The sequence below is a fragment of the Bufo bufo genome, chromosome 6, assembly GCF_905171765.1.
Source record: "Bufo bufo chromosome 6, aBufBuf1.1, whole genome shotgun sequence".
NCBI classification, from domain to species: Eukaryota; Metazoa; Chordata; class Amphibia; order Anura; family Bufonidae; genus Bufo; species Bufo bufo.
The window spans coordinates 4,798,182-4,824,491 of record NC_053394.1 but is presented as its reverse complement, the minus strand read 5'-3'; the positions used below and the strand labels follow the sequence as shown (position 1 = coordinate 4,824,491).

The window sequence follows — 26,310 nt, the reverse complement described above, 5'->3', positions numbered from 1 at the left end:
CATGAGGACATCTAAAATCAAACACCTCCCCATTTCTAACTCAATCACTCGTCGGCTTTCTACTGGTGCGGTAAAAAGAACCGCCACTCCGCTATACGGCTCAGCCGCAAGAGACCAATATGATGGACCGCACCTCCACTCCTTTTTTGCTTTATACACAGCCGCCAAATCTGGCAGCCTGGTCTCTTGCAAAAATAAAATGTCAGCTTCAACCCGGCTGAGAAAATCAAAGGCTGCAAACCTAGCCGCATCCGATTTAATACTGGCGACATTAATGGTCGCCAGCGTCAACGGAGTGAGTGCCGCCATACAGAGTGATTAAGTTAGACGGCCTTCTTCCTTCCCTTCCCCTTCTTGTTCTTCTTCTTACCCCTCTTGGGGCTACCCCCTAAGGTGGCACGATCTCTTTTAAGAGAGACAGTGGTGTCCATCTCATTAGTCACCACCGCCTCCCCCTTCGCACCACCCTTGTCATTCCCATTCCCAGTGTCTGGACCCGCCCCACCTCCCGAGGACCTTGCATCCTCACCGGAGGGAGGCGCGGGCCCTTCCAGAGGCTCCTTCTCTTGCCCCTCCAGCCCCCCACCTTGAACCTCCTCCCCGGAAGAAGAGGAGGCGGAGATCTCATCCAAGGTGAGGTACCGGTTGGAAAGATCCAGGGGAAGAGAGTCAGGATTAGAGAGGTCCAGGGGGGAGCTGGCTTTGCCTTCCACAGGCACTCTAGTCGGGCTAGATCTTTTTTTGGTCAGACGTTTCCTTCTTATTCTTTTAGACTCTGTCTCACTCCCCTCTGTTGCACTCTCGTAGCAAGAGGACAGAGTCACCTCGGAATGGTCTAGTCTCCTGAGTTCCTCATTCCCCTCGATATCCCCCAGGGTCTCAGCTCTAGGAGAGGCATTCTCTTGGGAGGGCCCAGGCATCACCCCAGGACGGGGTTCCACCTGCCCCCTCTCCATCTGACGCCTTTCCCTCCGTCTCTGCTGGGACGGGCCGTCTTTTCTCTTCATCGACCCCACTGCCCTGTCGCCTTCGCCAGCACTCGCCTCGGCGGTGGGGGCCTCCTGGCTCGCCTCCGCGCGTGCACGAGCCACGTTGGCGACAGAGCGAGGGCAACGACTGAACGGGTGCCCTAGCTCACCACACAGATTGCATCTAATCTGCCCACAAGATGCAGCTAGATGGCCTTCACCCCCCCACAACGCGCACCTCTGCACTTGGCAGCTGGCGCTGAAGTGCGAAGGGCTGCCGCACTTGTAACACAGCTTAGGCTGCCCCCTGTAGAACACCATGATCCTATCCCGACCAAGGAAAGCAGATGATGGTATGTGGGAAACCGACCCCCCTGAATGTTTCAACTTAATCTGAAACGTCCAGGCACCCGACCAGATGCCAAACTCACCCAGGTTCTTGCTAGGAAGACCCTGGACGTCCCCGTACCTGCTCAACCAGGTCAAGATGTCAACACAAGAAAGTGACTCGTTACGGGTGAGAACGGTCACCTTCTTGACCTCATTCTGGCGGGTTATCGCTTGCACAAAAAACCCCTGCCAGTCCGGCTGGTCTTTTGCCAGTTCATACCCAGACCAAAAAAGTTCAAGACCCTCTGGCCGGGCAAAACTGACATCAAACTCCCGGGTGCCATACGGATGTATCAGGGCAAAGATGTCACATGCCCTGATGCCCATCCGAAAGAGAAGCTCTGCCACCCTCTTCCTGGTAGGGCACGCTTCATTGCCTCTCCACTTCAGACAGACAACATTCCGCCTGGTTGACCCGGGGCCGGTTGTGGGTGAGGACCAGGTGGTCTCGCCCCCGCCTTGCTCTCGGAAGGCACGCAGGCCATGCCTGTCTATCCAGAAGGATAGATCCACCTGCTGCCCCCCTACTGTAATGGAATTCTCCCCTCTCCTAAGAGCCTCTAGAAGTTGCCGCTGCAAGTTACCGTCACCAGACATTGGTAATGGGGAGGACAATGGTGACCGCCCCTCCCCCCCTGCACCGGCAACCACACCAGCATAACTTCTGCCAGGCGTAACCGACGCAGGAGGGGCAGCCGGACCGGGCCCACCTCCACCCCCCCCAGACCTATCTACAGCAGGTGCCACTCCAGACCCCTCTGAAGGGGCTACATGAGGCGCACCGGCCACTTGTACAGTGGGCGGCCGACCTCCAACATTCACCCCTCCATCAGGGCCCGGGGCAACACCACTAACAAAAACTGTATTTACACTACTACAAGTGACCCCTTCTTCAGTGGCCACTACCACACTCTCCCCTCCCCCCACACACACTGCTGGGCCAGAGGGGACCGAGGTCACATTATTTGTTTTGTCCAGCATCTCCTTGCTGGACACATTTTTAACAGTCTTTCCTGATTTTTCAGTCTTTCCTGATTTTTCGGGCCTGCGGGCTGTAGAACCACTGGTCCCAGCCACGCCGGCCTTATCCACTTGACGGACAGTGCAGGAGGGAGGGGCGGTGCGCACCACACTCTCATCAGGACCGCCCCCTCCCTCTCTGCCTACACACACACTGCTTTGAGTTCCTTTGTGGATATCCAAAGCCCCACCCCTGACCACTCCCACTGCGCCTCCACTCCCCGCCGCCACGACAATACCAGCGGAAGGGACTGAAGCGGAGCAGACCGGGGCAGAGGAGACTGGAACCCCGGCAAGGACTTGGGCATACAAACTCGGAGGGGCGGAGGCAGCCACCTCGCACCCTCCCCCTGCAACTCCGGATCGGGACACCGCTGTACCCGCGGTCCCACCCCCTCCACCCACAGCCGTCCCCACCACCCCCGCCCCCCCGTCCCCCACCTCCATGCCAAAACCGGCAGGGGGGGCTGCAGGGCGCACGGGAGCGGCGAAGCAGACCGGGGCAGAGCAGGCAGACCCCAGGACAGGGATCCCGGCAACGACCTCTGCAAGGGGGGCAGTGGCAGCCACACCGCCCCGCCGCACCTCCACCCGGCACTTGTCCAGTGCCCCAGCAGAGGCGGGCGGAGCCATCCGACCACCAACCATGTCCCCCTCGCCGCCCGCCCCGGGAGCCTTCCTGTCTGGCCCCTCCAGCTTTTCCTCACCGCCCCTGTTACCGCAAACAGGAACGGCGTCCTGCGCCATCTTTGCCACGTCTGTCTCCCCACTCCTACGCACCGATCCCACAGCAGAGACCAGGCCAGGGAGGATGGTGGGGTTCGTGCCCTGAGCTGGCTTTTCAGCTGGCCCAGGGCACGCAGGGTGGGTCACATAGACATACCTCACCTCTGGCTTTAATGTCTTTGTCTTTCTCTTCTTTCCCATTGGCTCATCTTCAGGCAATTCGTCACCAAAGCAAATGTCCTCACGAATTTTGGGGGACTCCAGGTGGCGTATTTCGGCCATAAGCTGCCCCCCAACTCCGCTGTTCTCACTGTACTCGCCTTCCTCGTCAGAACTAGTGGGGGGCAGGCATACCTGCTCTGCGGTGATGCCAGTTTCCGCAGGCTGCCCCCCCATGTCCGACTCTTCCTCCTCACTAGAGGAGTCATTTTCCTGCTGCTTTTGGTTTCCAGCCATTTCATTGAACCTTTCATCGTTCATGAGTTTTTCCTTAAAGGGACCACTGTTATCCAGAATGGCCCCCATTCTTTCCTGCAGCTCTTTAATCACTTCTTTTAAGACTTTTATTTTTCTTGATATTTCTGGCCTGTTTTTTTCTGGCCGCTTTGTCCACCTTCCCCCTCTCAAGCTTCAGGTTCTCCCTCACCTTCTTGAGGGTCCTATTCGCTTCCTCGTACTCCCGGAGATAGGCTGTGATCCGGGAGCTGTAAACGGCGATTAGTTCCCGGGGCTTCATGTTGCCCCAGTCAGCCTCAACCGGAACCGTCCCATCCCCAGGAGCACTCCGCGTACCTCTTGGAGGGCTACTGTCCGCCCTCCTGGAACTGCCGGCGATGGACATGGCTTCACCTCCGGGGGCTGCAGGGGCCGCTGCACCACGACTCCTGCTGGATCTTCTGACCCCCGAGGCGGAAGATGGAACTGAGGCCGGTAGCTCACCTCCCCTACCTCCCGCCGGCCTACCCCGGGAAGCAGGATCCTGGGTCTTCAGTCGCTTCATGGCCCAGCACCCCACCACCTCCCTGGGGAGAGAGGCAGGGCCTGGGCTGGGAAAGGTGGAAAAATCCCTGGAAGTGGCTGGACAATCAGCAGGAGCTCCTCCAAACACGACCACACCCGTCCACTGGCTCCTGCACACTGAGGATTACACCCAGTATACAGGACAGGAGAAGTGGTACTGTGCAGTGTATATATATACAGAATAAGAGCAGATACTGAGGATTACACCCAGTATACAGGAGAGAAGTGGTACTGTGCAGTGTATATATATACAGAATAAGAGCAGATACTGAGGATTACACCCAGTATACAGGACAGGAGAAGTGGTACTGTGCAGTGTGTATATATACAGAATAAGAGGAGATACTGAGGATTACACCTAGTATACAGGACAGGAGAAGTGGTGCTGTGCAGTGTATATATATACAGAATAAGAGCAGATACTGAGGATTACACCCGGTATACAGGACAGGAGAAATGGTACTGTGCAGTGTATATATATACAGAATAAGAGCAGATACTGAGGATTACACCCAGTATACAGGACAGGAGAAGTGGTACTGTGCAGTGTCCATATATACAGAATAAGAGCAGATACTGAGGATATTACACCCAGTATACAGGACAGGAGAAGTGGTACTGTGCAGTGTACATATATACAGAATAAGAGCAGATACTAAGGATTACACCCAGTATACAGGACAGGAGAAGTGGTACTGTGCAGTGTATATATATACAGAATAAGAGCAGATACTGAGGATTACACCCAGTATACAGGACAGGAGAAGTGGTACTGTGCAGTGTGTATATATACAGAATAAGAGGAGATACTGAGGATTACACCTAGTATACAGGACAGGAGAAGTGGTGCTGTGCAGTGTATATATATACAGAATAAGAGCAGATACTGAGGATTACACCCGGTATACAGGACAGGAGAAATGGTACTGTGCAGTGTATATATATACAGAATAAGAGCAGATACTGAGGATTACACCCAGTATACAGGACAGGAGAAGTGGTACTGTGCAGTGTCCATATATACAGAATAAGAGCAGATACTGAGGATATTACACCCAGTATACAGGACAGGAGAAGTGGTACTGTGCAGTGTACATATATACAGAATAAGAGCAGATACTAAGGATTACACCCAGTATACAGGACAGGAGAAGCGGTACTGTGCAGTGTATATATATATATATATATATATATATATATATATATACAGAATAAGAGTAGATACTGAGGATTACACCCAGTATACAGGAAAGGAGAAGTGTTACTGTGCAGTGTATATATATACAGAATAAGAGCAGATACTGAGGATTACACCCAGTATACAGGACAGGAGAAGTGTTACTGTGCAGTGTATATATATACAGAATAAGAGCAGATACAGAGGATTACACCCAGTATACAGGACAGGAGAAGTGGTACTGTGCAGTGTATATATATACAGAATAAGAGCAGATACTGAGGATTACACCCAGTATACAGGACAGGAGAAGTGGTACTGTGCAGTGTATATATACAGAATAAGAGCAGATACTGAGGAACTCTTTTAATTTTATACAAAAATACAAAAACTTTTCCATAAAATTTCCAAACAAGATATAAAACAAAGGTATAAAGTATATACACTTACCCTACTGGCCCAGCTACATGCATACTATGTCATTCATACCTACTAAATAGAAAAAATGAAAAGAGAAAAAGAAACCTAGCCTAACCTAAACATCCGATCCGGCTGAACCCTGACTATATACAAATTTATACAAATAGTTTATAACCGAAAATAAATGACAACTTATCACAAAAAATAATCAACACAAATTAAATAATCATAATAGAAATCATAATAGAAATATCAAATAACATTTTTATTTTATTATTTTTTTTTTTTTTTTTTTTTTGTATTATTATTATTATATTTTTTTTTATTAAAATTTTTTTTTTTTTTTTTTTTTTTTTAATACACACACACACACATTTATGAGAAAACCTATACTATCCCTACCAATCTATCTATCCCATCACCTTCACCCAGGGCCAACCTCCGCCTCTTGTCCCTCCATGAGGCCAGCCCTTCCACCACCACCCACACCCAACCCCTCGCCTCATGTCCTCCTATGTCCGCATAGTCCAGGGCTGGATGCAGGTCTCCCCACACAAAAATATGAACCCCCCCACCCCATCCCACCCAACCTAACTACACCCCACTTACCCTATCATACAATATATACATCTTATAACAACCATATCAATCTATACAAACCAATATTAAAATCCACCCGAAGGCCCAAGTTCAGTCATTTGCAAACCTTTCTTCAAAAACTCATCTTAAATACAAAACAAAAACCTAATGTGAAAGCCTCAGCCCAACACCAGGAAAAGTGCTACTGAGGCTAAGGCACATCAAAGGTGAAGCCTCTCCAGAGGTAAGAGACCCCATCCGTACCCACCTTCTCGCACTCAAGAGAGCGAACCTTCGCCAGGTCACCTAGAATGTTCCTACACACCTCTTCCACAGGGAGGACTTTCTGCTGGGTTGAAACTAAACACCGTGCGTTCCATGTGAAGTACCTGATCACTATGCTAACTATAAAAGCTGTGCATGGGTCCCTTCTTCCCAAACCTTTGAATGCTCCATAAGCCCATTCCGCATAGGAGAGGTTGGCTAGCCTAGGCCAGCCAATGGATGCACCCACCCGTTTGTATACCTCTGTATTAAAGGGACACTGAAGCAGGAAGTGCTCCATACTTTCCAGTATGTCGCCACACTCCTCCCGGGGACAACCCCTTTCATCAGAGTTCCTGTACTTCAAGTTGTCCCTTACATACAGCTTCCCGTGAAAGCAGCGCCAAGCCAAGTCCCAAAACTTCAAGGGGATCCTTGCCGAATTTAACAACTGTAACCCCTTGTCTAGATCCCGGCTTGGGCAATCCTTAAGGGCCAGGGGCTTCCAGAAGCGGGTCAACAAGACCCTCTCGTCAAGGGATCTCCTTGACTGGGTCTTGATTTCCCTCACTCCCAAACCCCACTGGCGGATCACCTTCAGAATCGGGGTGACATAAGCCGGAAGATATCCGTGAGGTGTACGCAAATCCTTCACTTGCCGTCCTGTCTCCCACTCCTGGAAGAAAGGCCGAAACCAACCCCTGCAAGAGACTACCCACGGAGGAGCCCTCTCTTTCCAGAGGTTTGCCAGGTTGATCTTAACAAAGGTGTTCACAAGGAACACCACTGGGTTGACCATACCCAACCCCCCTAATCTCCTCGTACGGTATGTCACCTCTCTCTTGACTAGGTTCAGCCTATTCCCCCATAACAGTTGAAAGAACAGACTGTAAACCCGAGTCCAGAGAGGTTCTGGCAAGACACATACACTGGCCAAATAGATAAGCAAAGGGAGAAGGTAAGTCTTGATCAGGTTCACCCTTTCCCTGAGGGTCAAAGACCAACCCTTCCACTGGTCAACCTTCTGAGCGGCGATCGTGAGCCTGCTGTCCCAATTTTGGGTGGGATAATCCCCATGGCCGAATTGAACGCCTAGGACTTTGGCTGACGACTGGGGCTCTGGGAGGGTGTCCGGGAGACCGAAAGATGGATCACCCCCTCCCAGCCAGAGACTCTCACACTTATCCCGGTTAATCATGGACCCGGAGACTTCCGAGTAGCGTTCTACCTCCGACATCACGTATTCTGCCTCCCCTCCCGAGGACACGAAAACAGTGACGTCATCGGCATACGCCACCACCCTCAGAGTGGCTTCTGGCTCCTCCAGACTCATCCTGACTCCCGCTAACGGTCCCCGATCAATCCTCCTAATAAAAGGATCAATCGCAAACACGTATAAGAGCGGGCTCAATGGACAACCCTGGCGGACTCCAGACCCGACCTCAAAAGGGCTGCCAGACCAACCGTTCACCAGCGGGAAACTCTCTGCCCCTGCATACAAGATCTTTAGCCAATCGACAAACCCTCCCGGCAGGCCATATTTCAGAAGGACTGCCCAGAGGTACTCGTGGTTAACCCGATCAAAAGCCTTTGCCTGATCCAAAGCCAGCATGTACCCCTTCCAGTTACCCGCCCTACTCTGCTCCACTGCCTCTCGGACACCGAGCACAGCACTAAACGTGCTTCGGCCTGGAACTGAGCAATGTTGGGTCTCCGAAAGGAGCCGGGGTGCAAACTGCACCAACCGTTTAAACAGTATCTTGGCCAGGATCTTTCTGTCCGTATTGAGAAGCGCTATGGGACGCCAATTCTCAATACGGCTCGGATCTTTACCCTTTGATATAAGGATCAGAGCTGACCTCCTCATTGACTTCGGCAGAGCACCCGAGGAAAGGCACTCATTGAATACCTTAGTCAAGAGGGGAACCAAAGAGTCCTTAAAGGTCTTATAAAACTCGGATGTTAAGCCATCCGGGCCTGGCGACTTCTTTAGGGCAAGCCCTTCGATCGCCAGGCTGACTTCCTCTTCTCTGATTTCTTCTATCAAAACGCCAAGAGAGAGGTCTACTCTTGACTCAGGGATGGTTTCAGCCAGGAAAGCCGAAATCCTGTCCCGATTCAGATCCTTCTTCCTCAAGAGGCACGAGTAGAAGGACTTGACGATTTCCAAGATCCCTGATCTGGACCTATCCAGAGATCCTGTACCATCGACCAGTCCCGTCACCAACTTACTTTTCACTGACATCTTACAGTTTCTGTAAGGGTCGGGCGAGCGGTACTTCCCGAAATCCCTCTCAAAAACCAAAGACGTGTGCCTATCGTACTGGCACCTCTTAAGCAAAGATTTCACCCTGGAGATATCCTCTCGGCTACCTCCAGTCGAGACCAGTTGTTCGAGTTTCCTCCTCAGACCCTGATACAAGCGGTACCTGTCCAGGGACCTGAGGCTCGAGAGCTGGCGGAAGAATTTTGCCACCCGATCTTTGAATATCTCCCACCACTCAGACTTAGTGTCACAAAGATCCAGCAACTCTACCTGACTCTGAAGGAAGTCCTTAAAGGATTGTCTCACCTCTGCTTCCTCCAGGAGGGCCGAATTTAGCTTCCAATAGCCTCTTCCCATTTGGGGGGATTCTGCAACATTCAAAGAGAACATAATCATACAGTGATCGGAGAATTCCACCTCTACCACCTCTAAAGGTGAAAAGGTAGTCTCCTCCTTTAAATAAAACCTGTCTATTCTAGACCTAATCTGACTACCTCTATAATAAGTGAAACCACCGTGGCCTGGGGTGTGCCTAATGTGGACATCCACCAGGCGAGCCTCGCTAGCTATGCTATTCAGGGATACACTATCATAAGCCAGCCGGTTTCTGGCGCCTCCCCGGTCTTGGGACCTTGTGACTGTATTAAAGTCCCCGCCAAAGACCACCTGCCGACTCGTAAAAAGGAAAGGTTTGATCCCCATAAAGAGACGCTTCCGATCCCACCTGGTTTGGGGACCATAGATGTTTATCAGGCGAAGCTCTTGACCCTTCATGAGGACATCTAAAATCAAACACCTCCCCATTTCTAACTCAATCACTCGTCGGCTTTCTACTGGTGCGGTAAAAAGAACCGCCACTCCGCTATACGGCTCAGCCGCAAGAGACCAGTATGATGGACCGCACCTCCACTCCTTTTTTGCTTTATACACAGCCGCCAAATCTGGCAGCCTGGTCTCTTGCAAAAATAAAATGTCAGCTTCAACCCGGCTGAGAAAATCAAAGGCTGCAAACCTAGCCGCATCCGATTTAATACTGGCGACATTAATGGTCGCCAGCGTCAACGGAGTGAGTGCCGCCATACAGAGTGATTAAGTTAGACGGCCTTCTTCCTTCCCTTCCCCTTCTTGTTCTTCTTCTTACCCCTCTTGGGGCTACCCCCTAAGGTGGCACGATCTCTTTTGAGAGAGACAGTGGTGTCCATCTCATTAGTCACCACCGCCTCCCCCTTCGCACCACCCTTGTCATTCCCATTCCCAGTGTCTGGACCCGCCCCACCTCCCGAGGACCTTGCATCCTCACCGGAGGGAGGCGCGGGCCCTTCCAGAGGCTCCTTCTCTTGCCCCTCCGGCTCCCCACCTTGAACCTCCTCCCCGGAAGAAGAGGAGGCGGAGATCTCATCCAAGGTGAGGTACCGGTTGGAAAGATCCAGGGGAAGAGAGTCAGGATTAGAGAGGTCCAGGGGGGAGCTGGCTTTGCCTTCCACAGGCACTCTAGTCGGGCTAGATCTTTTTTTGGTCAGACGTTTCCTTCTTATTCTTTTAGACTCTGTCTCACTCCCCTCTGTTGCACTCTCGTAGCAAGAGGACAGAGTCACCTCGGAACGGTCTAGTCTCCTGAGTTCCTCATTCCCCTCGATATCCCCCAGGGTCTCAGCTCTAGGAGAGGCATTCTCTTGGGAGGGCCCAGGCATCACCCCAGGACGGGGTTCCACCTGCCCCCTCTCCATCTGACGCCTCTCCCTCCGTCTCTGCTGGGACGGGCCGTCTTTTCTCTTCATCGACCCCACTGCCCTGTCGCCTTCGCCAGCACTCGCCTCGGCGGTGGGGGCCTCCCGGCTCGCCTCCGCGCGTGCACGAGCCACGTTGGCGACAGAGCGAGGGCAACGACTGAACGGGTGCCCTAGCTCACCACACAGGTTGCATCTAATCTGCCCACAAGATGCAGCTAGATGGCCTTCACCCCCGCACAACGCGCACCTCTGCACTTGGCAGCTGGCGCTGAAGTGCGAAGGGCTGCCGCACTTGTAACACAGCTTAGGCTGCCCCCTGTAGAACACCATGATCCTATCCCGACCAAGGAAAGCAGATGATGGTATGTGGGAAACCGACCCCCCTGAATGTTTCAACTTAATCTGAAACGTCCAGGCACCCGACCAGATGCCAAACTCATCCAGGTTCTTGCTAGGAAGACCCTGGACGTCCCCGTACCTGCTCAACCAGGTCAAGATGTCAACACAAGAAAGTGACTCGTTACGGGTGAGAACGGTCACTTTCTTGACCTCATTCTGGCGGGTTATCGCTTGCACAAAAAACCCCTGCCAGTCCGGCTGGTCTTTTGCCAGTTCATACCCAGACCAGAAAAGTTCAAGACCCTCTGGCCGGGCAAAACTGACATCAAACTCCCGGGTGCCATACGGATGTATCAGGGCAAAGATGTCACATGCCCTGATGCCCATCCGAAAGAGAAGCTCTGCCACCCTCTTTCTGGTAGGGCACGCTTCATTGCCTCTCCACTTCAGACAGACAACATTCCGCCTGGTTGACCCGGGGCCGGTTGTGGGTGAGGACCAGGTGGTCTCGCCCCCGCCTTGCTCTCGGAAGGCACGCAGGCCATGCCTGTCTATCCAGAAGGATAGATCCACCTGCTGCCCCCCTACTGTAATGGAATTCTCCCCTCTCCTAAGAGCCTCTAGAAGTTGCCGCTGCAAGTTACCGTCACCAGACATTGGTAATGGGGAGGACAATGGGGACCACCCCTCCCCCCCCGCGCCGGCAACCACACCAGCATAACTTCTGCCAGGCGTAACCGACGCAGGAGGGGCAGCCGGACCGGGCCCACCCCCACCCTCCCCAGACCTATCTACAGCAGGTGCCACTCCAGACCCCTCTGAAGGGGCTACATGAGGCGCACCGGCCACTTGTACAGTGGGCGGCCGACCTCCAACATTCACCCCTCCATCAGGGCCCGGGGCAACACCACTAACAAAAACTGTATTTACACTACTACAAGTGACCCCTTCTTCAGTGGCCACTACCACACTCTCCCCTCCCCCCACACACACTGCTGGGCCAGAGGGGACCGAGGTCACATTATTTGTTTTGTCCAGCATCTCCTTGCTGGACACATTTTTAACAGTCTTTCCTGATTTTTCAGTCTTTCCTGATTTTTCGGGCCTGCGGGCTGTAGAACCACTGGTCCCAGCCACGCCGGCCTTATCCACTTGACGGACAGTGCAGGAGGGAGGGGCGGTGCACACCACACTCGCATCAGGACCGCCCCCTCCCTCTCTGCCTACAGACACACTGCTCTGAGCTCTTTTCTGGACATCCGAAGCCCCACCCCCTCCACCCCTGACCACTCCCACTGCGCCTCCACCCCCCGCCGCCACGACAATACCAGCGGAAGGGACTGAAGCGGAGCAGACCGGGGCAGAGGAGACTGGAACCCCGACAGGGATTTGGGCATACAACCTGGGAGGGGCGGAGGCAGCCACCTCGCACCCTCCCCCTGCAACTCCGGATCGGGACACCGCTGTACCCGCGGCCTCACCCCCCCCACCCACAGCCATCTCCACCACCCCCAGCCCCCCGTCCCCCACCGCCATTCCAAAACCGACAGGGGGGACTGCAGGGTGCACGGGAGCGGCAAAGCAGACCGGGGCAGAGGAGGCAGACCCCAGGACAGGGATCCCGGCAACGACCTCTGCAAGGGGGGCAGTGGCAGCCACACCGCCCCGCCGCACCTCCACCTGGCACTTGTCCAGTGCCCCAGCAGAGGCGGGCGGAGCCATCCGACCACCAACCATGTCCCCCTCGCCGCCCGCCCCGGGAGCCTTCCTGTCTGGCCCCTCCAGCTTTTCCTCACCGCCCCTGTTACCGCAAACAGGGACGGCGTCCTGCGCCATCTTTGCCACATCTGTCTCCCCACTCCTACGCACCGATCCCACAGCAGAGACCGGGCCAGGGAGGATGGTGGGGTTCGTGCCCTGAGCTGGCTTTTCAGCTGGCCCAGGGCACGCAGGGTGGGTCACATAGACATACCTCACCTCTGGCTTTAATGTCTTTGTCTTTCTCTTCTTTCCCATCGGCTCATCTTCAGGTAATTCATCACCAAAACAAATGTCCTCACGAATTTTGGGGGACTCCAGGTGGCGTATCTCGGCCATAAGCTGCCCCCCAACTCCGCTGTTCTCACTGTACCCGCCTTCTTCGTCAGAGCTAGTGGGGGGCAGGCATACCTGCTCTGCGGTGATGCCAGTTTCCGCAGGCTGCCCCCCCATGTCCGACTCTTCCTCCTCACTAGAGGAGTCATCTTCCTGCTGCTTTAGGTTTCCAGCCATTTCATTGAACCTTTCATCGTTCATGAGTTTTTCCTTGAAGGGACCACTGTTATCCAGAATGGCCCCCATTCTTTCCTGCAGCTCTTTAATAACTTCTTTTAAGATTTTTATTTTTCTTGATATTTCTGGCCTGTTTTTTCTTTCCGCTTTGTCCACCTTCCCCCTCTCAAGCTTCAGGTTCTCCCTCACCTTCTTGAGGGTCCTATTCGCTTCCTCGTACTCCCGGAGATAGGCTGTGATCCGGGAGCTGTAAACGGCGATTAGTTCCCGGGGCTTCATGTTGCCCCAGTCAGCCTGAACCGGAACCGTCCCATCCCCAGGAGCACTCCGCGTACCTCTTGGAGGGCTACTGTCCGCCCTCCTGGAACTGCCGGCGATGGACACGGCTTCACCTCCGGGGGCTGCAGGGGCCGCTGCACCACGACTCCTGCTGGATCTTCTGACCCCCGAGGCGGGAGATGGAACTGAGGCCGGTAGCTCACCTCCCCTACCTCCCGCCGGCCTACCCCGGGAAGCAGGATCCTGGGTCTTCAGTCGCTTCATTGCCCAGGACCCTACCACCTCCCTGGGGAGAGAGAGGCAGGGCCTGGGCTGGGATAGATGGAAAAATCCCTGGAAGCGGCTGGACAATCAGCAGGAGCTCCTCCAAACACGACCACACCCGTCCACTGACTCCTGCACACACGACCACACCCGTCCACTGACTCCTGCACACTGAGGATTACACCCAGTATACAGGACAGGAGAAGTGGTACTGTGCAGTGTGTATATATATACAGAATAAGAGCAGATACAGAGGATTACACCCAGTATACAGGACAGGAGAAGTGGTACTGTGCAGTGTATATATACAGAATAAGAGCAGATACTGAGGATTACACCCGGTATACAGGACAGGAGAAGTGGTACTGTGCAGTGTATATATATACAGAATAAGAGCAGATACTGAGGATTACACCCAGTATACAGGACAGGAGAAGTGGTACTGTGCAGTGTATATATATACAGAATAAGAGCAGATACTGAGGATTACACCCGGTATACAGGAGAAGTGGTACTGTGCAGTGTATATATATATACAGAATAAGAGCAGATACTGAGGATTACACCCAGTATACAGGACAGGAGAAGTGGTACTGTGCAGTGTATATATATACAGAATAAGGGCAGATACTGAGGATTACACCCAGTATACAGGACAGGAGAAGTGGTACTGTGCAGTGTATATATATATATATACAGAATAAGAGCAGATACTGAGGATTACACCCAGTATACAGGACAGGAGAAGTGGTACTGTGCAGTGTATATATATACAGAATAAGAGCAGATACTGAGGATTACACCCGGTATACAGGACAGGAGAAGTGGTACTGTGCAGTGTATATATATACAGAATAAGAGCAGATACTGAGGATTACACCCAGTATACAGGACAGGAGAAGTGGTACTGTGCAGTGTATATATATACAGAATAAGAGCAGATACTGAGGATTACACCCGGTATACAGGAGAAGTGGTACTGTGCAGTGTATATATATATACAGAATAAGAGCAGATACTGAGGATTACACCCAGTATACAGGACAGGAGAAGTGGTACTGTGCAGTGTATATATATACAGAATAAGGGCAGATACTGAGGATTACACCCAGTATACAGGACAGGAGAAGTGGTACTGTGCAGTGTATATATATATATATACAGAATAAGAGCAGATACTGAGGATTACACCCGGTATACAGGACAGGAGAAGTGGTACTGTGCAGTGTATATATATACAGAATAAGAGCAGATACTGAGGATTACACCCGGTATACAGGACAGGAGAAGTGGTACTGTGCAGTGTATATATATACAGAATAAGGGCAGATACTGAGGATTACACCCAGTATACAGGACAGGAGAAGTGGTACTGTGCAGTGTATATATATATATACAGAATAAGAGCAGATACTGAGGATTACACCCAGTATACAGGACAGGAGAAGTGGTACTGTGCAGTGTGTATATATATATACAGAATAAGAGCAGATACTGAGGATTACACCCGGTATACAGGACAGGAGAAGTGGTACTGTGCAGTGTATATATATATATACAGAATAAGAGCAGATACTGAGGATTACACCCAGTATACAGGACAGGAGAAGTGGTACTGTGCAGTGTATATATATATACAGAATAAGAGCAGATACTGAGGAACTCTTTTTTAATTTTATACAAAAATACAAAAACGTTGCCATAAAATTTTCAAAACAAGGTATAAAGTATATACACTTACCCTACTGGCCCAGCTACATGCATACTATCTCATTCATACCTACTAAAAAAAATGGAGAAAATGAAACTTAGCCTAACGTAAACATCCGATCCGGCTGAGCCCCGACTATATACAAATTTATACAAATTAATCAGAACAGAAACTAAATTACAACTTCTTACAATAAAAAATAATAAACATAAAATAATCATAACAGAAATATCAAATAACTCTAATAATTTTTTTTTATTTTTATTTTTTATTATTATTATTTTTTTTTTTTAAATTTTAATTAATTTTTTTTTTTTTTTTTTTTTTTTTCCCCACACATATATGAAAAAACAAACCTATACTAACCCTACCAATCTATCTATCCCATCACCTTCACCCAGGGCCAACCTCCGCCTCTTGTCCCTCCATGAGGCCAGCCCTTCCACCACCACCCACACCCAGCCCCTCGCCTCATGTCCTCCTATGTCCGCATAGTCCAGGGCTGGATGCAGGTCTCCCCACACAAAAATATGAACCCCCCCACCCCATCCCACCCAACCTAACTACACCCCACTTACCCTATCATACAATATATACATCTTATAACAACCATATCAATCTATACAAACCAATGTTAAAATCCACCCGAAGGCCCAAGTTCAGTCATTTGCAAACCTTTCTTCAAAAACTCATCTTAAATACAAAACAAAAACCTAATGTGAAAGCCTCAGCCCAACACCAGGAAAAGTGCTACTGAGGCTAAGGCACATCAAAGGTGAAGCCTCTCCAGAGGTAAGAGACCCCATCCGTACCCACCTTCTCGCACTCAAGAGAGCGAACCTTCGCCAGGTCACCTAGAATGTTCCTACACACCTCTTCCACAGGGAGGACTTTCTGCTGGGTTGAAACTAAACACCGTGCGTTCCATGTGAAGTACCTGATCACTATGCTAACTATAAAAGCTGTGCATGGGTCCCTTCTTTCCAAACCTTTGAATGCTCCATAAGCCCATTCCGCATAGGAGAGGTTGGCTAGCCTAGGCCAGCCAATGGATGCACCCACCCGTTTGTATACCTCTGTATTAAAGGGACACTGAAGCAGGAAGTGCTCCATACTTTCCAGTATGTCGCCACACTCCTCCCGGGGACAACCCCTTTCATCAGAGTTCCTGTACTTCAAGTTGTCCCTTACATACAGCTTCCCGTGAAAGCAGCGCCAAGCCAAGTCCCAAAACTTCAAGGGGATCCTTGCCGAATTTAACAACTGTAACCCCTTGTCTAGATCCCGGCTTGGGCAATCCTTAAGGGCCAGGGGCTTCCAGAAGTGGGTCAACAAGACCCTCTCGTCAAGGGATCTCCTTGACTGGGTCTTGATTTCCCTCACTCCCAAACCCCACTGGCGGATCACCTTCAGAATCGGGGTGACATAAGCCGGAAGATATCCGTGAGGTGTACGCAAATCCTTCACTTGCCCTCCTGTCTCCCACTCCTGGAAGAAAGGCCGAAACCAACCCCTGCAAGAGACTACCCACGGAGGAGCCCTCTCTTTCCAGAGGTTTGCCAGGTTGATCTTAACAAAGGTGTTCACAAGGAACACCACTGGGTTGACCATACCCAACCCCCCTAATCTCCTCGTACGGTATGTCACCTCTCTCTTGACTAGGTTCAGCCTATTCCCCCATAACAGTTGAAAGAACAGACTGTAAACCCGAGTCCAGAGAGGTTCTGGCAAGACACATACACTGGCCAAATAGATAAGCAAAGGGAGAAGGTAAGTCTTGATCAGGTTCACCCTTTCCCTGAGGGTCAAAGACCAACCCTTCCACTGGTCAACCTTCTGAGCGGCGATCGTGAGCCTGCTGTCCCAATTTTGGGTGGGATAATCCCCATGGCCGAATTGAACGCCTAGGACTTTGGCTGACGACTGGGGCTCTGGGAGGGTGTCCGGGAGACCGAAAGATGGATCACCCCCTCCCAGCCAGAGACTCTCACACTTATCCCGGTTAATCATGGACCCGGAGACTTCCGAGTAGCGTTCTACCTCCGACATCACGTATTCCGCCTCCCCTCCCGAGGACACGAAAACAGTGACGTCATCGGCATACGCCACCACCCTCAGAGTGGCTTCTGGCTCCTCCAGACTCATCCTGACTCCCGCTAACGGTCCCCGATCAATCCTCCTAATAAAAGGATCAATCGCAAACACGTATAAGAGCGGGCTCAATGGACAACCCTGGCGGACTCCAGACCCGACCTCAAAAGGGCTGCCAGACCAACCGTTCACCAGCGGGAAACTCTCTGCCCCTGCATACAAGATCTTTAGCCAATCGACAAACCTCCCGGCAGGCCATATTTCAGAAGGACTGCCCAGAGGTACTCGTGGTTAACCCGATCAAAAGCCTTTGCCTGATCTAAAGCCAGCATGTACCCCTTCCAGTTACCCGCCCTACTCTGCTCCACTGCCTCTCGGACACCGAGCACAGCACTAAACGTGCTTCGGCCTGGAACTGAGCAATGTTGGGTCTCCGAAAGGAGCCGGGGCGCAAACTGCACCAACCGTTTAAACAGTATCTTGGCCAGGATCTTTCTGTCCGTATTGAGAAGCGCTATGGGACGCCAATTCTCAATACGGCTCGGATCTTTACCCTTTGATATAAGGATCAGAGCTGACCTCCTCATTGACTTCGGCAGAGTACCTGAGGAAAGGCACTCATTGAATACCTTAGTCAAGAGGGGAACCAAGGAGTCCTTAAAGGTCTTATAAAACTCGGATGTTAAGCCATCCGGGCCTGGCGACTTCTTTAGGGCAAGCCCTTCGATCGCCAGGCTGACTTCCTCTTCTCTGATTTCTTCTATCAAAACGCCAAGAGAGAGGTCTACTCTTGACTCAGGGATGGTTTCAGCCAGGAAAGCCGAAATCCTGTCCCGATTCAGATCCTTCTTCCTCAAGAGGCACGAGTAGAAGGACTTGACGATTTCCAAGATCCCTGATCTGGACCTATCCAGAGATCCCGTACCATCGACCAGTCCCGTCACCAACTTACTTTTCACTGACATCTTACAGTTTCTGTAAGGGTCGGGCGAGCGGTACTTCCCGAAATCCCTCTCAAAAACCAAAGATGTGTGCCTATCATACTGGCACCTCTTAAGCAAAGATTTCACCCTGGAGATATCCTCTCGGCTACCTCCAGTCGAGACCAGTTGTTCGAGTTTCCTCCTCAGACCCTGATACAAGCGGTACCTGTCCAGGGACCTGAGGCTCGAGAGCTGGCGGAAGAATTTTGCCACCCGATCTTTGAATATCTCCCACCACTCAGACTTAGTGTCACAAAGATCCAGCAACTCTACCTGACTCTGAAGGAAGTCCTTAAAGGATTGTCTCACCTCTGCTTCCTCCAGGAGGGCCGAATTTAGCTTCCAATAGCCTCTTCCCATTTGGGGGGATTCTGCAGCATTCAAAGAGAACATAATTAGACAGTGATCGGAGAATTCCACCTCTACCACCTCTAAAGGTGAAAAAGTAGTCTCCTCCTTTAAATAAAACCTGTCTATTCTAGACCTAATCTGACTACCTCTATAATAAGTGAAACCACCGTGGCCTGGGGTGTGCCTAATGTGGACATCCACCAGGCGAGCCTCGCTAGCTATGCTATTCAGGGATACACTATCATAAGCCAGCCGGTTTCTGGCGCCTCCCCGGTCTTGGGACCTTGTGACTGTATTAAAGTCCCCGCCAAAGACCACCTGCCGACTCGTAAAAAGGAAAGGTTTGATCCTCATAAAGAGACGCTTCCGATCCCACCTGGTTTGGGGACCATAGATGTTTATCAGGCGAAGCTCTTGACCCTTCATGAGGACATCTAAAATCAAACACCTCCCCATTTCTAACTCAATCACTCGTCGGCTTTCTACTGGTGCGGTAAAAAGAACCGCCACTCCGCTATACGGCTCAGCCGCAAGAGACCAAAATGATGGACCACACCTCCACTCCTTTTTTGCTTTATACACAGCCGCCAAATCTGGCAGCCTGGTCTCTTGCAAAAATAAAATGTCAGCTTCAACCCGGCTGAGAAAATCAAAGGCTGCAAACCTAGCCGCATCCGATTTAATACTGGCGACATTAATGGTCGCCAGCGTCAACGGAGTGAGTGCCGCCATACAGAGTGATTAAGTTAGACGGCCTTCTTCCTTCCCTTCCCCTTCTTGTTCTTCTTCTTACCCCTCTTGGGGCTACCCCCTAAGGTGGCACGATCTCTTTTGAGAGAGACAGTGGTGTCCATCTCATTAGTCACCACCGCCTCCCCCTTCGCACCACCCTTGTCATTCCCATTCCCAGTGTCTGGACCCGCCCCACCTCCTGAGGACCTTGCATCCTCACCGGAGGGAGGCGCGGGCCCTTCCAGAGGCTCCTTCTCTTGCCCCTCCGGCTCCCCACCTTGAACCTCCTCCCCGGAAGAAGAGGAGGCGGAGATCTCATCCAAGGTGAGGTACCGGTTGGAAAGATCCAGGGGAAGAGAGTCAGGATTAGAGAGGTCCAGGGGGGAGCTGGCTTTGCCTTCCACAGGCACTCTAGTCGGGCTAGATCTTTTTTTGGTCAGACGTTTCCTTCTTATTCTTTTAGACTCTGTCTCACTCCCCTCTGTTGCACTCTCGTAGCAAGAGGACAGAGTCACCTCGGAACGGTCTAGTCTCCTGAGTTCCTCATTCCCCTCGATATCCCCCAGGGTCTCAGCTCTAGGAGAGGCATTCTCTTGGGAGGGCACAGGCATCACCCCAGGACGGGGTTCCACCTGCCCCCTCTCCATCTGACGCCTCTCCCTCCGTCTCTGCTGGGACGGGCCGTCTTTTCTCTTCATCGACCCCACTGCCCTGTCGCCTTCGCCAGCACTCGCCTCGGCGGTGGGGGCCTCCCGGCTCGCCTCCGCGCGTGCACGAGCCACGTTGGCGACAGAGCGAGGGCAACGACTGAACGGGTGCCCTAGCTCACCACACAGGTTGCATCTAATCTGCCCACAAGATGCAGCTAGATGGCCTTCACCCCCGCACAACGCGCACCTCTGCACTTGGCAGCTGGCGCTGAAGTGCGAAGGGCTGCCGCACTTGTAACACAGCTTAGGCTGCCCCCTGTAGAACACCATGATCCTATCCCGACCAAGGAAAGCAGATGATGGTATGTGGGAAACCGACCCCCCTGAATGTTTCAACTTAATCTGAAACGTCCAGGCACCCGACCAGATGCCAAACTCATCCAGGTTCTTGCTAGGAAGACCCTGGACGTCCCCGTACCTGCTCAACCAGGTCAAGATGTCAACACAAGAAAGTGACTCGTTACGGGTGAGAACGGTCACCTTCTTGACCTCATTCTGGCGGGTTATCGCTTGCACAAAAAACCCCTGCCAGTCCGGCTGGTCTTTTGCCAGTTCATACCCAGACCAGAAAAGTTCAAGACCCTCTGGTCGGGCAAAACTGACATCAAACTCCCGGGTGCCATACGGATGTATCAGGGCAAAGATGTCACATGCCCTGATGCCCATCCGAAAGAGAAGCTCTGCCACCCTCTTTCTGGTAGGGCACGCTTCATTGCCTCTCCACTTCAGACAGACAACATTCCGCCTGGTTGACCCGGGGCCGGTTGTGGGTGAGGACCAGGTGGTCTAGCCCCCGCCTTGCTCTCGGAAGGCACGCAGGCCATGCCTGTCTATCCAGAAGGATAGATCCACCTGCTGCCCCCCTACTGTAATGGAATTCTCCCCTCTCCTAAGAGCCTCTAGAAGTTGCCGCTGCAAGTTACCGTCACCAGACATTGGTAATGGGGAGGACAATGGGGACCGCCCCTCCCCCCCTGCGCCGGCAACCACACCAGCATAACTTCTGCCAGGCGCAACCAACGCAGGAGGGGCAGCCGGACCGGGCCCACCCCCATCCCCCCCAGACCTATCTACAGCAGGTGCCACTCCAGACCCCTCTGAAGGGGCTACATGAGGCGCACCGGCCACTTGTACAGTGGGCGGCCGACCTCCAACATTCACCCCTCCATCAGGGCCCAGGGCAACACCAACACCACTAACAAAAACTGTATTTACACAAGTGACCACTTCTTCAGTGGCCACTACCACACTCTCCCCTCCCCCCACACACACTGCTGGGCCAGAGGGGACCGAGGTCACATTATTTGTTTTGTCCAGCATCTCCTTGCTGGACACATTTTTAACAGTCTTTTCTGATTTTTCAGTCTTTCCTGATTTTTCGGGCCGGCGGGCTGTAGAACCACTGGTCCCAGCCACGCCGGCCTTATCCACTTGACGGACAGTGCAGGAGGGAGGGGCGGTGCGCACCACACTCGCATCAGGACCGCCCCCTCCCTCTCTGCCTACACACACACTGCTCTGGGCTCTTCTCTGGACATCCGAAGCCCCACCCCCTCCACCCCTGACCACTCCCACTGCGCCTCCACTCCCCGCCGCCACGACAATACCAGCGGAAGGGACTGAAGCGGAGCAGACCGGGGCAGAGGAGACGGGAACCCCGGCAGGGATTTGGGCATACAAACTGGGAGGGGCGGAGGCAGCCACCTCGCACCCTCCCCCTGCAACTCCGGATCGGGACACCGCTGTACCCGCGGTCCCACCCCCTCCACCCACAGCCGTCCCCACCACCCCCGCCCCCCCGTCTTCCACCGCCATGCCAAAACCGGCAGGGGGGGCTGCAGGGCGCACGGGAGCGGCGAAGCAGACCGGGGCAGAGGAGGCAGACCCCAGGACAGGGATCCCGGCAACGACCTCTGCAAGGGGGTCAGTGGCAGCCACACCGCCCCGCCGCACCTCCACCCGGCACTTGTCCAGTGCCCCAGCAGAGGCGGGCGGAGCTATCCGACCACCAACCATGTCCCCCTCGCCGCCCGCCCCGGGAGCCTTCCTGTCTGGCCCCTCCAGCTTTTCCTCACCGCCCCTGTTACTGCAAACAGGGACGGCGTCCTGCGCCATCTTTGCCACGTCTTTCTCCCCACTCCTATGCACCGATCCCACAGCAGAGACCGGGCCAGGGAGGATGGTGGGGTTCGTGCCCTGAGCTGGCTTTTCAGCTGGCCCAGGGCACGCAGGGTGGGTCACATAGACATACCTCACCTCTGGCTTTAATGTCTTTGCCTTTCTCTTTTTTCCCATCGGCTCATCTTCAGGCAATTCGTCACCAAAACAAATGTCCTCACTAATTTTGGGGGACTCCAGGTGGCGTATCTCGGCCATAAGCTGCCCCCCAACTCCGCTGTTCTCACTGTACCCGCCTTCTTCGTCAGAGCTAGTGGGGGGCAGGCATACCTGCTCTGCGGTGATGCCAGTTTCCACAGGCTGCCCCCCCATGTCCGACTCTTCCTCCTCACTAGAGGAGTCATCTTCCTGCTGCTTTTGGTTTCCAGCCATTTCATTAAACCTTTGATCGTTCATGAGTTTTTCCTTGAAGGGACCACTGTTATCCAGAATGGCCCCCATTCTTTCCTGCAGCTCTTTAATGACTTCTTTTAAGATTTTTATTTTTCTTGATATTTCTGGCCTTTTTTTTCTTTCCGCTTTGTCCACCTTCCCCCTCTCAAGCTTCAGGTTCTCCCTCACCTTCTTGAGGGTCCTATTCGCTTCCTCGTACTCCCGGAGATAGGCTGTGATCCGGGAGCTGTAAACAGCGATTAGTTCCCGGGGCTTCATGTTGCCCCAGTCAGCCTGAACCGGAACCGTCCCATCCCCAGGAGCACTCCGCGTACCTCTTGGAGGGCTACTGTCCGCCCTCCTGGAACTGCCGGCGATGGACACGGCTTCACCTCCGGGGGCTGCAGGGGCCGCTGCACCACGACTCCTGCTGGATCTTCTGACCCCCGAGGCGGGAGATGGAACTGAGGCCGGTAGCTCACCTCCCCTACCTCCCGCCGGCCTACCCCGGGAAGTAGGATCCTGGGTCTTCAGTCGCTTCATTGCCCAGGACCCTACCACCTCCCTGGGGAGAGAGGCAGGGCCTGGGCTGGGATAGATGGAAAAATCCCTGGAAGCGGCTGGACAATCAGCAGGAGCTCCTCCACACACGACCACACCCGTCCACTGACTCCTGCACACACGACCACACCCGTCCACTGACTCCTGCACACTGAGGATTACACCCAGTATACAGGACAGGAGAAGTGGTACTGTGCAGTGTATATATATATATACAGAATAAGAGCAGATACTGAGGATTACACCCAGTATACAGGACAGGAGAAGTGGTACTGTGCAGTGTATATATATACAGAATAAGAGCAGATACTGAGGATTACACCCTGTATACAGGACAGGAGAAGTGGTACTGTGCAGTGTATATATATACAGAATAAGAGCAGATACTGAGGATTACACCCGGTATACAGGACAGGAGAAGTGGTACTGTGCAGTGTATATATATACAGAATAAGAGCAGATACTGAGGATTACACCCGGTATACAGGACAGGAGAAGTGGTACTGTGCAGTGTATATATATACAGAATAAGAGCAGATACTGAGGATTACACCCGGTATACAGGACAGGAGAAGTGGTACTGTGCAGTGTATATATATATACAGAATAAGAGCAGATACTTAGGATTACATATAGTATACAGGAGAAGTGGTACTGTGCAGTGTATATATATACAGAATAAGAGCAGATACTGAGGATTACACCCAGTATACAGGACAGGAGAAGTGGTACTGTGCAGTGTATATATATATATACAGAATAAGAGCAGATACTGAGGATTACACCCAGTATACAGGACAGGAGAAGTGGTACTGTGCAGTGTATATATATATACAGAATAAGAGCAGATACTGAGGATTACACCCAGTATACAGGACAAGAGAAGTGGTACTGTGCAGTGTATATATATACAGAATAAGAGCAGATACTGAGGATTACACCCTGTATACAGGACAGGAGAAGTGGTACTGTGCAGTGTATATATATACAGAATAAGAGCAGATACTGAGGATTACACCCGGTATACAGGACAGGAGAAGTGGTACTGTGCAGTGTATATATATATACAGAATAAGAGCAGATACTGAGGATTACACCCGGTATACAGGACAGGAGAAGTGGTACTGTGCAGTGTATATATATATATACAGAATAAGAGCAGATACTGAGGATTACACCCAGTATACAGGACAGGAGAAGTGGTACTGTGCAGTGTATATATATACAGAATAAGAGCAGATACTGAGGATTACACCCGGTATACAGGACAGGAGAAGTGGTACTGTGCAGTGTATATATATACAGAATAAGAGCAGATACTGAGGATTACACCCGGTATACAGGACAGGAGAAGTGGTACTGTGCAGTGTATATATATACAGAATAAGAGCAGATACTGAGGATTACACCCGGTATACAGGACAGGAGAAGTGGTACTGTGCAGTGTCCATATATACTGTGCAGTAGCCATATAAATACCTGTATATTTCCTGTGTATCTGAGCCGTCAGTTGAGTTATAAAGAGTGATTTTTAGCGATCCGTAGAAAGTTTCATTGCCGATGGTTTTCACGGTCACTTTGTATCTCCAGCCTGCAGACAAAGAACAGAGATAAAATGTGCAATAATCCAAGGAGAAGGAAAAAATGATAGCGGCACTCACCAATATGCGGCAAAATTCTTCTTTATTTTCAATGAAAGTAGAAGTTACAGAGGGCTGGGGCGGACAGTGCGTAGAAACACTGAGTGATCAGCTGGCGACGGCCGTTTCGCGCTCCTGCGCTTATTCTGGCCTCTGACAAAGTCGCGCTACCCATGCGCTCATTTAAATGCGTCCGCGTTGCCTCGGCAACCAAAGATGCTAAAAACATATACCCCGTCCGCTACGGAACGAGGAGGGTAGAAACATAACATTCCCTGACAACCAAATGTGCCTGTATCGCGTGCGTGGTTCTCTATCTGTATAAACAAACACTGAGATCAATTCGGTCGTTTAGTCCCAATGGACCCATAGCAGCGGTGCGGACAATCCTCTCCGCCTCCTTCTGCAAGAGGAGGGGGTCCCTATCTCCACCTAATACTGAGGTGGGGAATTTTAGACATTTAGTGGTATAATCGTGTTTGGTGCGGATGTGGTCAATACGCCTGGGACAACCTTTTCCTGACTTCACTGAATTACTATGCTCCCTGAATCTCTCGTACATTGGGCGGATCGTCTTCCCTATGTAGAAGGATCCACAGGAGCATAGTACCAGGTATACCACGTATTTTGTTCTACATGTGGTGAATTGCTTAACCCTATGCCTAATACCTGCAATGAAAAAATACTTGCCCTGTAAAGTATATTGACAAAAAGAGCAGTCGCCACATTTATAGCTCCCTATAGGTGTACGCTCAGTGAGCCAAGTGCTGGCCTTAGTCTCCTTAAGTCTACTCCTCACCAGCTTATCTTTAATCGTATGGCACCTTCTGAAGGTGATAAGAGGTTTGTTGCATGTTATATCTTGGAGCCCCTCGTCATTCTTGAGGATGTCCCATTTTTTAAGTACAGAAGAAGACGTCCGCAGAGGAAAATTAGAAGTGATTATTGGATCACTGATAGTGACTCTAGTATGTCTGATGATACTGATAATACCCGAAGCACAACAGAAAATGCACCCCCTTTAGACGCAGCACAAGAAGGGGAAGGAAAGGGAGAAAGGAGATCAGCAAGGAAATCAGGTGTCATGGCGTCAATGACACCATTCCCAAAGAACGTATCTGAAGATAATCTTGTAATCAACCTGACTGCACTTCAATTAACACCTCCTTGCATTAGTGCCCTTAAGAAAGGGCTCGGTTTCAGTCTGGTGGAAAACTTCAATCCAGTGACATTTGAAATCGATCTATTCAGAGCTATATGCAAACTAC

General features: G+C 51.7%; 1 protein-coding gene across 1 annotated transcript in view; it reads right to left on the bottom strand.

Moving 5' to 3' along the window:
• Nucleotides 1-26,310, bottom strand: part of LOC121005149 (pancreatic lipase-related protein 2-like) — a 247,085-nt gene that overhangs the window by 59,006 nt on the left and 161,769 nt on the right. Inside the window, exon 11 of the mRNA XM_040437715.1 lies at nt 24,882-24,993. Within this exon, the coding sequence (XP_040293649.1) occupies nt 24,882-24,993 (112 nt within the window). The remainder of the gene's footprint in view (nt 1-24,881; nt 24,994-26,310) is intronic.